Source organism: Nerophis lumbriciformis, linkage group LG14, assembly GCF_033978685.3.
Source record: "Nerophis lumbriciformis linkage group LG14, RoL_Nlum_v2.1, whole genome shotgun sequence".
NCBI lineage: Eukaryota > Metazoa > Chordata > Actinopteri > Syngnathiformes > Syngnathidae > Nerophis > Nerophis lumbriciformis.
Genome location: NC_084561.2, coordinates 27,800,253 through 27,817,452, shown reverse-complemented (window position 1 = coordinate 27,817,452; position 17,200 = coordinate 27,800,253). Strand labels below are relative to the sequence as shown.

The 17,200-nt window shown below is 35.8% G+C and overlaps 1 protein-coding gene across 3 annotated transcripts in view; it reads right to left on the bottom strand.

Moving 5' to 3' along the window:
• Window positions 1–17,200, bottom strand: part of tie1 (tyrosine kinase with immunoglobulin-like and EGF-like domains 1) — a 115,364-nt gene that overhangs the window by 63,436 nt on the left and 34,728 nt on the right. For 2 of the 3 annotated variants that reach the window (XM_061975671.2, XM_061975674.2), the window contains exon 1: window positions 5,647–5,922. The exons of the other annotated variant lie outside the window; for it this stretch is intronic. In XM_061975671.2, coding sequence (XP_061831655.1) covers window positions 5,647–5,692 — 46 coding nt within the window. In that variant the 5' untranslated portion in view covers window positions 5,693–5,922. Of the gene's footprint in view, window positions 1–5,646; window positions 5,923–17,200 lie in introns of those variants that run through there. 3 annotated transcript variants of the gene reach the window in all.

The window sequence follows — 17,200 nt, the reverse complement described above, 5'->3', positions numbered from 1 at the left end:
TGAAAAAAATGATGTTAAATGCTGCGATATCTAGGTAAAAATGTACAGTGCGTGTGGGTGTTGTGATCTGTGTGGCGGCAAACAGCGGAGCATTACAACAATATATAATCGTCCTTCGCCACATCGTGCTTAAAGGGCAACTGCACTTTTTTTTAGGATTTCACAATCATTATGAGAGACAAGAAGACAGATGTTTTTATTTTTTTAATACATTTTAACTCGTAAATGAACGTATGGTAAATAGAAGTCAGCTTACAATGGATTTAATGGGAGGTCCTATAGAGCCCTTTAAATAACCATCCAAAATGCGGCAACAATACATGTCGTGACCTGATAACAAACCAAGTATTAGCGATATTGTTATTATATACACTAACGCAGACAAACTATTTTTAGCGGCGCATTGTCACAGAGAGGTAGCTAACTTGTATGGCTATGGGGACATCATCGGCTGGTGAGCTGCTCTCTTGCCTTGGTGCTCGTCAAACTTTATTATAGATCATAAATAATGCCTCTCGCCTTGATAGTAGAAGGATGAAGACATAATCCAACCAGTTGGTCAACTTTGGAATCCATATTAGACCCAGCAATGATGAGAAAGACACAAAAATATGCTTAGTAACACCCCCATTTTTTTCTTCGAGAGAATTTTGAGTCATTCTTCATGTAAATGGGATTATATGAACAACTTAATAGTCAGCATCCCAGTGAGAGCAGTCATTGTACAGTAAGTGATGTAATACTATGTTTGTTGGCTATCATGAAGTCTGCAGTGATGTTGTTGGGAGGAAAAAGTGAACGCCGTGATGCATTATTTAAAATATTGTGCCACCATATGCGTAACATAAGCAAAATACGTACATATTACATGTTATTATGAATATGCCTGTTACTACATTACATATATACTTACAGTGTGCATACAAAAAACTTGTTGGAGGTGTTCAGATGTTTTATAAGCGTTTTTTTAAGGCAGAATAGAGCGACTCCCATAGGTTCAATGGAAGCGGACCTTTGATCACATTCATTTAATATTTAGAATGCATTAAAAATAAAAACATCTGTTCTTGTCTTACATAAAGATTGTGAATGAAAGGCAACATCTTTTTTAAAGTGTCGTTCCCCTTTAAGATACAGTGGTATCACCACATTACACTTTTTTTTTTTTTACTTTCTAAAGCATATTCTACAACATTGCCTAAATTAGGCATTTTCAAGCAAAGAAATATGGTTGAATGAAATAGAAATAACAATACAGTGGTATTGGCCACGAGATGCGACCAAACCAATCACAGTGTGCTGCTCAGTATCGTGGCCACTCATTGGCTCAGCCTCAGGCAGCATTACTATATTAGAGTGAATCTAAAACTGTGGTTCATGTACCACTAAAAGTACACATAAAAGTACATATTAAAAAAATACATATATATATATATATATATATATATATAATAACACCCACACATAATGTCACCATTACACTTGTTTGATCAAATATAGCAGTGGTTCTCAAACTTTTTTTTACCAAGTACCACCTCTGAAAAGCTGTTCAAGTACCATCATAATGTCCAACATTGCAATACAGAAGCATAGTAGGCCTAAATATTCATTAAAAAAAGGCAGATGTTGTATTTAACAAGTATATTTAATATTTTTGGCCACTGTAACATTACACACAATATAAACAGTTACGCTGTGTTTGAATATAAAAAAACACAAACCTGCACTTTAATCAAGTGACTATTTGGCGTACCATTAGATGGAGCTTGTGTACTTCTAGTGGTACATGCACCACAGTTTTAGATTCACTCTAATATAGTAATGCTGCCTGACGCTGAGCCAATGAGTGGCCACGATACTGAGCAGCACACTGTGATTGGTTTGGTCGCATCTCAGTAGAGAAAGGATTTCATAATATAAAAAAAACTTAGGTCGTAAACAAGGTTTTTAATGCTCCAACTATGAAAATACACTATATTGCCAAAAGTATTTGGCCACCCATCCAAATGATCAGAATCAGGTGTCCTAATCACTTGGCCGGGCCACAGGTGTATAAAATCAAGCACTTAGGCATGGAGACCGTTTCTACAAACATTTGTGAAAGAATGGGCCGCTCTCAGGAGCTCAGTGATTTCCAGCGTGGAACTGTCATAGTATGCCACCTGTGTAACAAATCCAGTCGTAAAATTTCCTCGCTCCTAAATATTCCAAAGTCAACTGTCGGCTTTATTATAAGAAAATAGAAGAGTTTGGAAACAACAGCAACTCAGCCACAAAGTGGGAGCCCACGTAAACTAAGACATGGATGACAGAGTCTGGTGTGGATGTACTTGACTGGCCTGCACAGAGTCCTGACTTGAACCCGATAGAACACCTTTGGGATGAATTAGAACGCAGACTGAGAGCCAGGCCTTCTCCACCAACATCAGTGTGTGACCTCACCAATGCGCTTTTGGAAAAATGGTCGAAAATTCCTATAAACACACTCCGCAACCTTGTGGACAGCCTTCCCAGAAGAGTTGAAGCTGTAATAGCTGCAAAAGGTGGACCAACATCATATTGAACCCTACGGGTTAGGAATGGTATGGCACTTCAAGTTCATATGTGAGTCAAGGCAGGTGGCCAAATACAAACCCCGTTTCCATATGAGTTGGGAAATTGTGTTAGATGTAAATATAAACGGAATACAATTATTTGCAAATCATTCTCAACCCATATTCAGTTGAATGTGCTACAAAGACAACATATTTGATGTTCAAACTGATAAACATTTTTTTTTTTGCAAATAATCATTAACTTTAGAATTTGATGCCAGCAACATGTGACAAAAAAGTTGGGAAAGGTGGCAATAAATACTGATAAAGTTGAGGAATGCTCATCAAAAACTTATTTGGAACATCCCACAGGTGAACAGGCAAATTGGGAACAGGTGGGTGCCATGATTGGGTATAAAAGTAGATTCCATGAAATGCTCAGTCATTCACAAACAAGGATGGGGCGAGGGTCACCACTTTGTCAACAAATGCGTGAGCAAATTGTTGAACCTTTTCTCAAGCAGCTATTGCAAGGAATTTAGGGATTTCACCATCTACGGTCCGTAATATCATCAAAGGGTTCAGAGAATCTGGAGAAATCACTGCACGTAAGCAGCTAAGCCCGTGACCTTCGATCCCTCAGGCTGTACTGCATCAACAAGCAACAACGGTGTGTAAAGGATATCACCACATGGGCTCAGGAACACTTCAGAAACCCATTGTCAGTAACTACAGATGGTCGCTACATCTGTAAGTGCAAGTTAAAACTCTCCTATGCAAGGCGAAAACAGTTTATCAACAACACCCAGAAACGCCGTCGGCAATGCTGTCTCCCATTGAAAATGTGTGGCGCATTATGAAGCCTAAAATACCACAACGGAGACCCCCGGACTGTTGAACAACTTCAGCTGTACATCAAGCAAAAATGGGAAATAATTCCACCTGAGAAGCTTAAAAAAACGTTTATTGAGTGTTGTTAAAAGAAAAGGCCATGTAACACAGTGGTGAACATGCCCTTTCCCAACTACTTTGGCACGTGTTGCAGCCATGAAATTCTAAGTTAATTATTATTTGCAAAAAAAAATAAAGTTTATGAGTTTGAATATCAAATATGTTGTCTTCGTAGTGCATTCAGTTGAATATGGGTTGAAAAGGATTTGCAAATCATTGTATTCCGTTTATATTTACATCAAACACAATTTCCCAACTCATATGGAAACGGGGTTTGTAAGTTCGAACGTTAAGTATCTTGTCTTTGCAGTCTATTCAATTGGAATACGCTATGGAAACGGGGTTTGTACTTTTGGCAATATAGTGTAATCGATTTATATTTAATAATTCCTACTTTGCGAAAATGTGTTTATGTCTGGAACCAATTAACGGCATCATAAAAATTGTATACATAATAAACGACAGACAACTGTATTTATATTATTATTAAGGCACACAAGTTAAAAGTGTAATTTCAATGTTGATAATGTGCTTTCATCAAAAGACAAAAGAATGAAGGTTATAGCAAGGAGAATAATAGTTTATTTCAACTCTGTTCCCTAAAATACGCAGTGAGGATATAACAATCACAAAGGTCTAAAATTTTTAAAACATCTAAAATGTGGGTTATATGAACAGTAGCTATCTAAAAAGTATCTTATATTTTATTCTTAAATGTCTGGTATTGTTATGCTAATGCACTGAAATAAATTGCTGAACTCACAAAGACAAACTGAGAGCCATAAAATGTTATGATGACCCCCAATATAAAAGTGTCTTGTTAATAACTTAAAGACGTGTAGCCTACATGGAAATGAGGAACAATATTTAATAATTCACATGTGCAGAAAGGAGTAAGAAGAAACATGTTATCTTAGTGTAGCAACAATTACTTCTAGTTTGATCACTCTCCACTTCATACAGTAGTTACTCACAAACTTCTAGAAGACAATAAAGTATTTTTTTTTTTAACATTCCACAGCCCTCTAATCCACAGAACAATGCCAGGAAACATGGATGAGCTGCTTTTCCCTCATGAGCAGGGGTCCCCAAACTTTTTGACTCGGTATATATATATATATATATATATATACATATATATATATATATATATATATATATATATATATATATATATATATATATATATATATATATATATATACATATATACATATATATATATATATATATATATATATATACATATATGTATATATATACATATATACATACATATATATATATATATATATATATATATATATATATGTATGTATGTATATATGCATATATACATATACATATATATATATATATGTATATATATATATATATATATATATATATATATATATATGTATATGTATGTGTGGGGAAAAAAAATCACAAGACTATTTCACATATATATATATATATATATATATATATATATATATATATATGTATATATATATATATATATATATATATATATATATATATATATATATATATATATGTGTATATATATACATATATATACACATATATATATATATATATATATATATATATATATATATATATATATATATATATATATATGTGTATATATATACATATATGTATATATATATGTATGTATATATGTATATATACATATATACATTGTCTTTATAATCCGTTTTGTCATTTAACATCAATTAACATTGATGTTCATCAACATTTAACGTTATCGATGGGAAAATTCATTTTTAGACAATATGATTTGCCTGAGCGGCTAGGAGACACCAAGAGTAACAAGCGGTAGAAAGTGTATTAGAAAGGAAAGATTAAAAAAAAATAATAAATAAATAAAAATTAAAACAATTTGAAAAAAAATAAGAAACTTTTTTTTTAACTTGGGACTTCCTGTGGGCCGGATTTTGGATGCTGGGGGGTCGGATCCGGCCCGCAGGCCGTAGTTTGGGGACCACTGCTCATGAGAGTTCAAATATTGCACGAGTGTTTAAAAAAAAACAGTTTTTTCTAAATTCCATAGATCCAAGTGGCACTTTTATTGTGAAATAATGTTCTTGTTGACATACATTGCAGTTTCAAAGGTAACATCTAAATCGTTCAAATTGGTGTTATTTCTTACCTGACAAATCAACGATGCACAACATCCACACCCACAAAATATTCATCCTGTTTTAAATCCTCTTTTAAAAAAAAAAAAAAAAAAAAAAAAAGATGAATATATTTCCAGTGTGGATGTTCACCTGCTGGAAGGACTTTTGAATAGATCCAAAGCGGTGACCATGCGTCACAACCAGCGCTGCGCCTTTTTACGCATAACTCGCGGCCAAAATGTGCCAAACAAAACAAGAATATCGTGTCAAAGTTGTCAAAGCTCGTCAGTAACGGCGCTGCTGCAGAGTTGGAAACCAAACTGAGATCGTAGGCTCGCTGTGAGCTTCAGTTTTCTCTGGGTGGGAAAGGAAGGAAGAGCGTCACAGACAGTCGAGCTGCTGGCGCTCCACACTCTGATTGTTTACATGGAAAACACTATTCTGTTCTTCACCTCTCATGGTGTTTTTAGCTGTGCAAAGTATTCCTTTTTGGGGCATTTTTTTTTGTTTAGGAACGTCTTATTTTACTCGAGGACGACCAGGTCAACATAAAGCAAGAATGATGTATGCACAATTGTACATTGTTTGGCAGTTTAAAATTATTTGTATTTTTCCTTTTTATATATTTTAAACGTATATTTACATATATTTGTATATTTAGTACAGGCCAAAAGTTTGGACACACCTTCTCATTCAATGTGTTTTCTTTTTTTTTTCATGACTATTTCCATTGTAGATGGTCACTGAAGGCATCAAAACTATGAATGAACACATGTGGAGTTATGTACTTAACAAAAAAAGGTGAAATAGCTGAAAACATGTTTTATGTTCTAGTTTCTTCAAAAAAGCCACCCTTTGCTCTGGTGTGCTTTGCACACTCTTGTCATTCTCTCGATGAGCTCCAAGCACACCCGTGATGTGAAAACCATTTTAGGTGACTACCTCTTGAAGCTCATCGAGAGAATGCCAAGAGTGTGCGAAAAAGTAACTATTTTGAAGAAACTAGAATATAAAACATGTTTTCAGTTATTTCACCTTTTTTGTTAAGTACATAACTCCACATGTGTTCATTCATAGTTTTGATGCCTTCAGTGACAATCTAAAAGTTAAAGTACCAATGATTGTCACACCAAATACTTTAAAAATGGGATCCATTACCTCCCTGCTTGGCACTCAGCATCAAGGGTTGGAATTGGGGGTTAAATCACCAAAATGATTCCCGGGCGCAACCCCCGCTGCTGCTCATTGCTCCCCTTACCTCCAAAGGGGTGATCAAGGATGATGGGTCAAATGCAGAGGATAATTTCACCACACCTAGTGTGTGTACAATGTAAATAGTCGTGAAAAAAAAAGAAAACGCATTGAATGAGAAGGTGTGTCCAAACTTTTGGCCTGTACTGTATATATATATATATATATATATATATATATATATATATATATATATATATATATATATATATATATATATATATATTAATTTTCTTCAACTTGAAATTCTCAATTAAATAATGTTCCCATAATAAGTCTAAAAGTGCGGCCTGAGGCCCATTTTTGACTCTGCTTGTTTACATTGCCCCCTAGCATTTTCTAAAAAACAAAATAAATAAATTGTTAATGATTTATACTATTAGATATTGCGTTGAGACCTGTCCCACCGAGGTAAAAGGGAACTGCATTTTTGGGGGAATTTTGCCCATCGTTCTCAATCCGTATGTGAGACAAGAACACACATGTATTTCTCTTTTCTCTGCATTCTAAATACCGTATTTTTCGGACTATAAGTCGCAGTTTTTTTCATAGTTTGGCCGGGGGTGCGACTTATACTCAGGAACGACTTATGTGTGAAATTATTAACACATTACTGTAAAATATCAAATAATATTATTTAGCTCATTCACGTAAGAGACTAGACGTATAAGATTTCATGGGATTTAGCGATTAGGAGTGACAGATTGTTTGGTAAACGTATAGCATGTTCTATATGTTATAGTTATTTGAATGACTCTTACCATAATATGTTACGTTAACATACCAGGCACGTTCTCAGTTGGTTATTTATGCCTCATATAACGTACACTTATTCCGCCTGTTGTTCACTATTCTTTATTTATTTTAAATTGCCTTTCAAATGTCTATTCTTGGTGTTGGATTTTATCAAATACATTTCCCTAAAAAATGCGACTTATACTACAGTGCGATATATATATGTTTTTTTCCTTCTTTATTATGCATTTTCGGCCGGTGTGACTTATACTCCGGAGCGACTTATACTCCGGAGCGACTTATACTCCGAAAAATACGGTAGTTTTGATGCCTTCAGTGACAATCTGAAAGTTAAAAAGTTAAAGTACCAATGATTGTCACACCAAAGACTTTAAAAATGGGACCCATTACCTCCCTGCTTGGCACTCAGCATCAAGGGTTGGAATTGGGGGTTACATCACCAAATTGATTCCCGGGCGCAACCCCAGCTGCTGCTCACTGCTCCCCTCACCGCCCAGGAGGTGATCAAGGGTGATGGGTCAAATGCAGAGGATCATTTCACCACACCTAGTGTGTGTGTACAATGTAAATAGTCATGAAAAAAAAAAGAAAATGCACTGAATGAGAAGGTGTGTCCAAACTTTTGGCCTGTACTGTATATATATATATACATACATATATATATATATATATATATATATATATATATATATATATATATATATATATATATATATATATATACATATATATATATATATATATATACATTAATTGTTTTCAACTTTCTAAATTGAAATTCTCAATTAAATAATGTTCTCATAATAAGTCTAAAAGTGCAGCCTGGGGGCCATTTTTGACTCTGCTTGTTTACATTGCCCCCTAGCATTTTCTAAAAAACAAAATAAATAAATTGTTAATGATTTATACTATTAGATATTGCGTTGAGACCTGTCACACCGAGGTAAAGGGGAACTGCACTTTTGGGGGAATTTTGCCCATCGTTCTCAATCCTTATGTGAGACAAGAACACACATGTATTTGTATTTTCTCTGCGTTCTAAATAGTAAAAAAAAATAGTTAGTAAGAGGCAGCTAACAATGCAGGTAATGAGTATATGATTTTTTTTATGCCTATAAAGCCCTCTATAAAACCTACAACATTGTCATATATCTACTCTGCAAGTATGTAATGTAATAACATGTACATTATTAGATATTGCGTTGAGACCTGTGACACAGTATTTTGGTCACTTTAAGCATTACCAAAACTTCTGTCCTGGACACATCAATTTCACAGAGCAAGTTTATTTGCCCATATGCACTAAACGTTTCAAATACAAATATAACACAGTGACTTATAACGTTCGCTCTTACTGTGGCGCCAACTAATGGGATGGTTGTATCTTTCAGCACATGTGCTATCCTTCAGCTGCTGAATTCAGAATCATCCTCACTCAAAAAATGTTGCAGTGGTCTTATGCTGCACTCCATTGGTTGACAGCCAAAAGTAGAAGTTGGGAGTGTGTGGATTTTCAAAGTTGACCAACTTCTCGGCTTGGTGCCACAACCTTCTACCATACAGGGCGAGATGCAAGATTTATAACTTGGCATACATTTCTATTAACTCAAAGGCAGCAGCACGAGCAGCTGAAGCTCCTTCTTCTTCTTTATTTTATGTGGCAAGCAAAGTTATTAGCAGCTCAAGCGGATTACTCGCAACTGGTCAAAGGAGAAGTATAAGGAAGGTGATGTGTCAAGACACAAGAAAAGTAGTTCCTCTGTGTTAGCACTTACAATAACAATGTTGGTATAGCTTGGTTAATATGCAGGTCACAGAAGGTAGATGGAACGTTGTTGGCGGGTTTTGGATGTTTTTGTTGAGAACTTTATTGGCGGAGTAGATGAATCCCATTCCCTAAATTGTTAACAGTCGCGTACTTGCAGTTTTTCACTGTTTAGAACACACAGAAAAGGGAAAGACCTGTGTTCTTGTTTTACATAGGGATTGTGGATGATGGGCAAAATTGCCAAAAAAAGTGCAGTTCCATTTTAAAATGTTGATGTTTTGCTCAGATAGAGGACCTACAAATGATTAGTTTTCGCATCTTCAATGTACAAAATGCATCCTTCAATTTTTAGATGTAATAAGCTTGCACGCTCTTTTGTGCCTCGTTGTTATCATTTGCGACAGCAGTAAGTAAAATTGGATTGAAATGATAACTTGCTCTATTTCTGCCAAAGCTGACACTCTGCTTTATTGCTTATGCAGGTTTTCTTTGCAGGGATACTAAAGAACGACATAGATGTGCTGCGGGCAGTGGATCGATTCAAATATCAATATTATTGATCCAAAAGTTAGTATTAAAATCGTATCGCTACGAGTGTGAAGTCTCTTCTGTTTATTTTACTGTCTTGTTTTTTTTTGCTTGTCTTGCTTATAATATTACATTGTTGATATTAACATAGAGTAAATTGCTTACAAACTCAAGGAATTTGTTTTTGGAGTGTTTGTCTGGACCCCGAGATACAGAGATGGCAGGCAAGTGCATGAAATATACCCTTTTTTTATTAGGGAAAACATAGTTAACACCAAAAACGAAGATGTGCAGCTGAGAAGTGCACGCCAAACAAGTGTGACGCACAAAGCAAATAAAACCAAATTATCCAGCTCCGTCCAGAGGACAGGACTGGCATGTGAAGAATACTGATTGGAAACCAGGGACAGGTGAGAGAGCTGGCGCTCAGAGAAGAGGAGTGCATGTATTTGGACACAAATGAATCAATGAAAAATAAAAGAAATGAACAGGAAATAATACAAAATAAAAATAAAGACACTGTGGGTCAAAGGATTTGAATAATAACCAGAAGCAGTTTTCATTTTTGTTAACTTATTTTTCACTATTAACTTAACATCCATCCATCCATTTTCTACCGCTTGTCCCTTTTTCGGGGTCGCGGGGGTGTTGGAGCCTATCTCAGCTACAATCGGGCGGAAGGCGGGGTACACCCTGGACAAGGCGCCACCTCATCGCAGGGCCAACACAGATAGACAGACAACATTCACACTCACATTCACACACTAGGGACCATTTAGTGTTGACAATTAACTAAATATGACCCAACAAAATGTTTATATGGAATAAAAGGGATCAATTGTATGATCTTGTTGATACTCTGTTACCTAACATACCTCCTCTGCCTCTGTACATTGTTTAGCAGTTTTTTTGTATAGCTCGGTTGGTAGAGTGGCCGTGTCAGCAACTTGAGGGTTCCAGGTTCGATCCCCGCTTCCGCCATCCTAGTCACTGCTGTTGTGTCCTTGGGCAAGACACTTTACCCACCTGCACCCAGTGCCACCCACACTGGTTTAAATGTAACTAAGATATTGGGTTTCACTATGTAAAGCGCTTTGAGTCACTAGAGAAAAGCGCTATATAAATATAATTCACTTCACACACTTCACTAATAATAATAATATATATTTATATTTGAATATAAAACATTTCATTTTTTTCTATTTTTATAATTTTTTTTTTTTTTTCAATTTCAAAATGAAAATTCTCAATTTATAAGACAATAATGTTCCCATAATTCATCCCTTTTGTGAGTTGTCTAAAAGTGCAGTCTGAGGGCAATTGTTGGCTCTGCTTGTTTATATTGCCCCTCGGCATGTTCTAAAATGAAAATAAATAGATTATTAATGAGCTTTATTATTAGATATTGCGTTGAGACCTGTGACACCAAGTTAAAGGGAAATTGCACTTTTTGGGGAATTTTGCCCATCGTTCTCAATCTTTATGTGAGACAAGAATAAACATGTATTCCTCTTGTCTGTCAGAGAATAAGAATAAGAGAATAAGAAGTCAACTATTGCCAACTATTTTTAGCCTGTTTCAGGTGATTTTTTTTCCGTCTTATTGGACACTATTGGAGACCCCAACATGAAAACACGTACTGTTTTTCTTAACAAACAGAGTGTGCTGCTATTGGCCTGACTAAAAGCACTCACAGATGGCTCTGCTTGCGAGTTAAAAAAAACACACACACAAAAAGAAGCAATAATACATTGTTTTTTGTTCATTATGGACATATTTGTTATGCTTTTCATGTTTGTTGCCCAATTTTTGTGTTTCTGGCAAAATCTATAATAATTACCTGCATACAGTACGTAATGGCCAATTATGCAAATTAGACACGGTCATCACACTTTGTTTCACCAAACGTTGCAGTCCTGTGGGAAACACAGAATATTGTTTGTACGGGTTATTAGAGATGTGCGGTAATGGCTCTTTTACCGATATCCGATATTCCGATATTGTCCAACTCTTAATTACCGATTCCGATATCAACTGATACCGATATATACAGTCGTGGAATTAACACATTATTATGCCTAATTTTGTTGTGATGCCCCGCTGGATTCATTAAACAATGTAACAAGGTTTTCCAAAATAAATCAATTCAAGTTATGGAAAAAAATGCCAACATGGCACTGCCATATTTATTATTGAAGTCACAAAGTGCTTTATTTTTTTTAACATGCCTCACAACAGCAGCTTGGGACATGCTCTCCCTGTGAGAGCATGAGAAGGTTGAGGTGGGCGGGGTAGGGGGGGCGGGGTTGAGGGTAGCGGGGGGTGTATATTGTAGCGTCCCGAAGAGTTAGTGCTGCAAGGGGTTCTGGGTATTTGTTCTGTTGTGTTTATGTTGTGTTACTGTGCGGATGTTCTCCCGAAATGTGTTTGTCATTCTTGTTTGGTGTGGGTTCACAGTGTGGCGCATATTTGTAACAGTGTTAAAGTTGTTTATACGGCCACCCTTAGTGTGACCTGTATGGCTATTGAACAAGTATGCTTTGCATTCACTTGTGTGTGTGAAAAGCCGTAGATATTATGTGATTGGGCCAGCACGCAAAGGCAGTGCCTTTAAGGTTTATTGGCGCTCCGTACTTCTCCCTACGTCCGTGTACACATCGGCGTTTGAAAAGTCATACATTTTACTTTTTGAAACCGATATCGATAATTTCCAAAATCACATTTTAAAGGATTTATCGGCCAATAATATCGGCAGTCCGATATTATCGGAGATCTCTACAAGTTATGTTATGTTGTTTATATTATACATCATAGTGTTTGTATGTTCGGAGTAGTGTTATCCCGATACCAATATTTTGGTGCCGGTACCGGTACCAAAATTATTTCGATACTTTTTGGTACTTTTTGGTACTTTTCTAAATAAAGGGGACCACAAACAATTGCATTATTGGCTTTATTTTAACAAAACATCTTACGGTACATTAAACATATGTTTCTTATTGCAAGTTTGTCCTTAAATAAAATAGTGAACATACAAGACAACTTGTCTTTTAGGCTCCTAATTTAGCTGCTGACGTATGCAGTAACTTATTGTGTCATTTTCTATTCTATTATTTTGTCAAAATTATTACGGTCAAGTGGTAGAAAATTAATTATTAATCTACTTTTGGCGGTGTAGTGCCAAATATGATTCATCAGTATCGCGGTAGTATACTAATACCGGTATACCGTACAACCCTAGTTCGGAGTCACAATTTTTTTTTGTTTCCCAAAGATAAAAATAATTGTGTTTGGATCAATACACAATCTGCAGTATCGCCCTCTCCTAGCAGCTACTAATGTTTTGCCAAATGTTACATCTTTGTTCTTTCACTTCAATGACTTAGTTCCAATCCTTTGCAGGTCTGGTCCTTGCCTCAACTCTCAGGAAACAAGAAACAATATGCTTGTTGTGTCTGGACTGGTATTTTGTCTCTGATTTTTTTAAAAGGTCTACTCTGGCTAACTTTGAAACATACGCCTTTTTCTTATTTTCTTGGCGAAAAGTGTGACTCTGATTTGATGTTTTCTTTACATTTCCTCGCAGCTTCAAACAATCAGCAATGAGTTGACTCTACTCCTTATTGTCTGAGATTTCCTGTTTTCAATTTCAGGAGTTAACTCGTTTTTTTACGGCCTGCGAGGAATAATCCCTTGTATGGTCTGCAAAACAAAGAAGGAAAAATAAACTAATGAAATTAATTGCACACAGTTTCATTTGATTTGAACAATGACAGTGTTTTTATGATTTTGCCTTAATACATAATCACATTAAAGTGGCAGTCGAGTGGAAAAACAAGTTGCCTCTATATTGAAGCTGTTATATATATCTGATTTATGACACCAAAAGACTTCCAAAGTTTGCAAATAAATAAATATGATCAAAATAGTATCAATCCCACAGAGATTCCCGAGCCATTTTGGGAGTTAATGAGGAAGCCGGTGACCCCATCCAGGATGTAGAATTATAGGAACCACAGATCCCTTCTCCAACAACAACAATGCAAATTCTACGGGCGTTGTGAGAGTCAACAATGACTCCTTTGGGAAAAATGATGATCCAGAACCTTATATTTTTGAGCCCGAACACAAAGAGGATGAGCCATAAATTTTAAACGGCCGAGTGCTAAACGTATGCAGCTTTTTTGTAACACTGTAGCATCAGTAGCATTGCCAGGTGCTAAACATACATACTAACCATAATAAAACACACTCTTACTGTAATATTCCCACTCTCGCTGGGATGCCAGCTAAGAGGACGCTCACATAATCCCGTTTGGATGAAAAGTCGATCACAATCCTCACGAAAGGTTAAAAAAAAAATTGCCGCAACTATGTCTTTTTTCGCCATCTTGGGGGATGTCAAAGTCGACCGCCCTCTCGGTCCATGGCCACATTAGTCTGCTACCAGGTGAGAGATGCATGAATTATAATCTGGAATTTACCTTTACTAAATTTGAGACAAGGCAGAAGCAGCTCCCGCCTCAGTTTGTCAACAATAGCAGCGTAAGATAGCACTAGCTCACTGCTATCAAGGCACCGCTAAAATAGGCTGTGTGCGTTGGCGCTTATAATAACAATGTCACTCATATTTGGTTCATTTTTAGGTCACAACATGTAATTGTTGCCGTTTTTTGGGTTTCTTTTAGAGGACGGTTGCCCACACTTTTTCAGCAGATGAGCTACTTTTCAAATGACCAAGTCAAGGTGATCTACCTAATATATATATATATATATATCTATATATATATATATATATATATATATATATATATATATATATATATATATATATATACACACACATTAAAATATAATATATGTACAAATACAATATATAAATATGATATTATATATATATATATATATATATATATATATATATATATACATATACACACATATAAATATAATATATGTACAAATACAATATATAAATATGATATTATATCTAAATATATATATATATATATAAATAATAAATTAATTTATTTATTTAAATTATATTTTTTGTTTACATGTTAAAAGTGTTAAATAAAAATACAACCATGTTTAACACGTGTATCAAATAAACCCAAACCAAACCATAACATATAGATTCCTTTCTTTCATGAAGACAAGAATGTAATTTGTTGTATTACCTGATTCTGATGACTTGTATTAGTTGGAATCAGACAGGATTCCCAGTAGTGCTCATAACTTCCAGAGTTTAAAATTTACATTGTGTAGGTGAAAAAAAAATTCTCAAATTCTGTCCAATACCACATGAAAATGGTTGGTTTTTGGCATCTTATTTGTCCAGCTTCCTTACTCATTTTAAACACTTTACAAGAAATGCGTTGACGGCAAATTCCGTAGCTTTCTAGTTTGTGTGCGCTAGCTTTCTGAGACTCTTATTTTGTCAGCGCAAGCAAGATGGAGCAGCACTTTTATTGTGAAGACAGGAACTGTGCGGTCGGTCTTTATGCTTTTGACGGCAGGTACGGAGAGAGAGTCGCCTTCCTGTCAGTTGCTTTTTCGTAATAATGAGCTCGCAGCAGCCAACATCATCTCACAAGTTCCTTGGGTGCCGTGAATATCATTTAAGTGACGTCATAGTGAAGATTGATGATCGCAAATTTTTAGAACTATTTTTTTAATGCCTGGCATGCGATCAACTGACACATACTCCGCAATCGACCGGTAGCTCGCGATCGACATACTGGGCACCCCTGTTTCAGAGGTTATAATGGCCGAAATAGACGACCCTCAATTTGTCGACTCAATTGTTAGCTATTTGTTTACGATTTCAAACGCATAAAAAGGCAATAATAAGTGGTCTTGTCTTACATTAGGATTGTGAATGATAAACATCACATCTTGTTCCAATGTTTGTCTGATCTGATAACATGGTCAGAGTGCAGAAGCGGTGATATAGAATTTACGGAAATTGTCAAAGATAACGAGAGCGGATTATTCAAAATGACTGACTGAATTTGTGGCATTAATATCTAGAGTGATGTTGAGATGGTATTTTCACATATTTTGCGGATTGTAAATACAATTGAATATGGTTTGATGGATACAATGAAACACAATAAAGCATATAAAGTCACCTTGTTTTTCCACTATACTGGTAGTTTAAATAATACAGTCAGCATGTAATAGTTTAGGTGTTCAGCTTTAATAACATTTTTTTACCAAAACTAGAGATGTCCGATAATATCGGACTGCCGATATTATCGGCCGATAAATGCTTTAAAATGTAATATCGGAAATTATTGGTATCGGTTTCAAAAAGGAAAATTTATGACTTTTTAAAATGCAACTGTACGGAGGGGTACACGGACGTAGGGAGAAGTACAGAGCAGTTGCGTCTACCAGTCATACTTGCCAACCCTCCCGATTTTCCCGGGAGACTCCGAAATTCAGTGCCCCTCCCGAAAATCTCCCGGGTCAACCATTCTACCGGATTTCTCCCGATTTCCACCCAGACAATAATATTGGGGGCGTGCCTTAAAGGCACTGCCTTTGCGTGTGGGCCCAATTACATAATATCTACGGCTTTTCACACACCTAAGTGAATGCAAGCATACTTGGTCAACAGCCATACAGGTCACACTGAGGGTGGCCGTGTAAACAACTTCAACACTGTTACAAATATGCGCCACACTGTGAACCCACACCAAACAAGAATGACAAACACATTTCGGGAGAACATCCGCACCGTAACACAACATAAACACAACAGAACAAATACCCAGAACCCCTTGCAGCACTAACTCTTCCGGGACACTACAATATACACCCCCGCTACATCCCCTACCCCCCCACCTCAACCCCGTCCCCACAGCCCCGCCCACCTCAACCTCCTCATGCTCTCTCAGGGAGAGCATGTCCCAAATTCCAAGCTGCTGTTTTGAGGCATGTTAAAAAAAATAATGCACTTTGTGACTTCAATAATAAATATGGCTGTGCCATGTTGGCATATTTTTTTAGTTTATTTATTTTGGAAAACTTTGTTACATTGTTTACCAGTCCACCGACCGATTGGTACCGGGCCGCACAAAAAAAAATAAAAATAAATAAAAAATAAATAAATATATATATATATATACAGTATATATATATATATATATATATATATATATTTTAATTAAATAAATACAATACACACAATAGATACATTATTTAATTAATATAGATCAATACTGTCTGCAGGGATACAGTCCGTAAGCACACATGATTGTTTCTTTATGAAA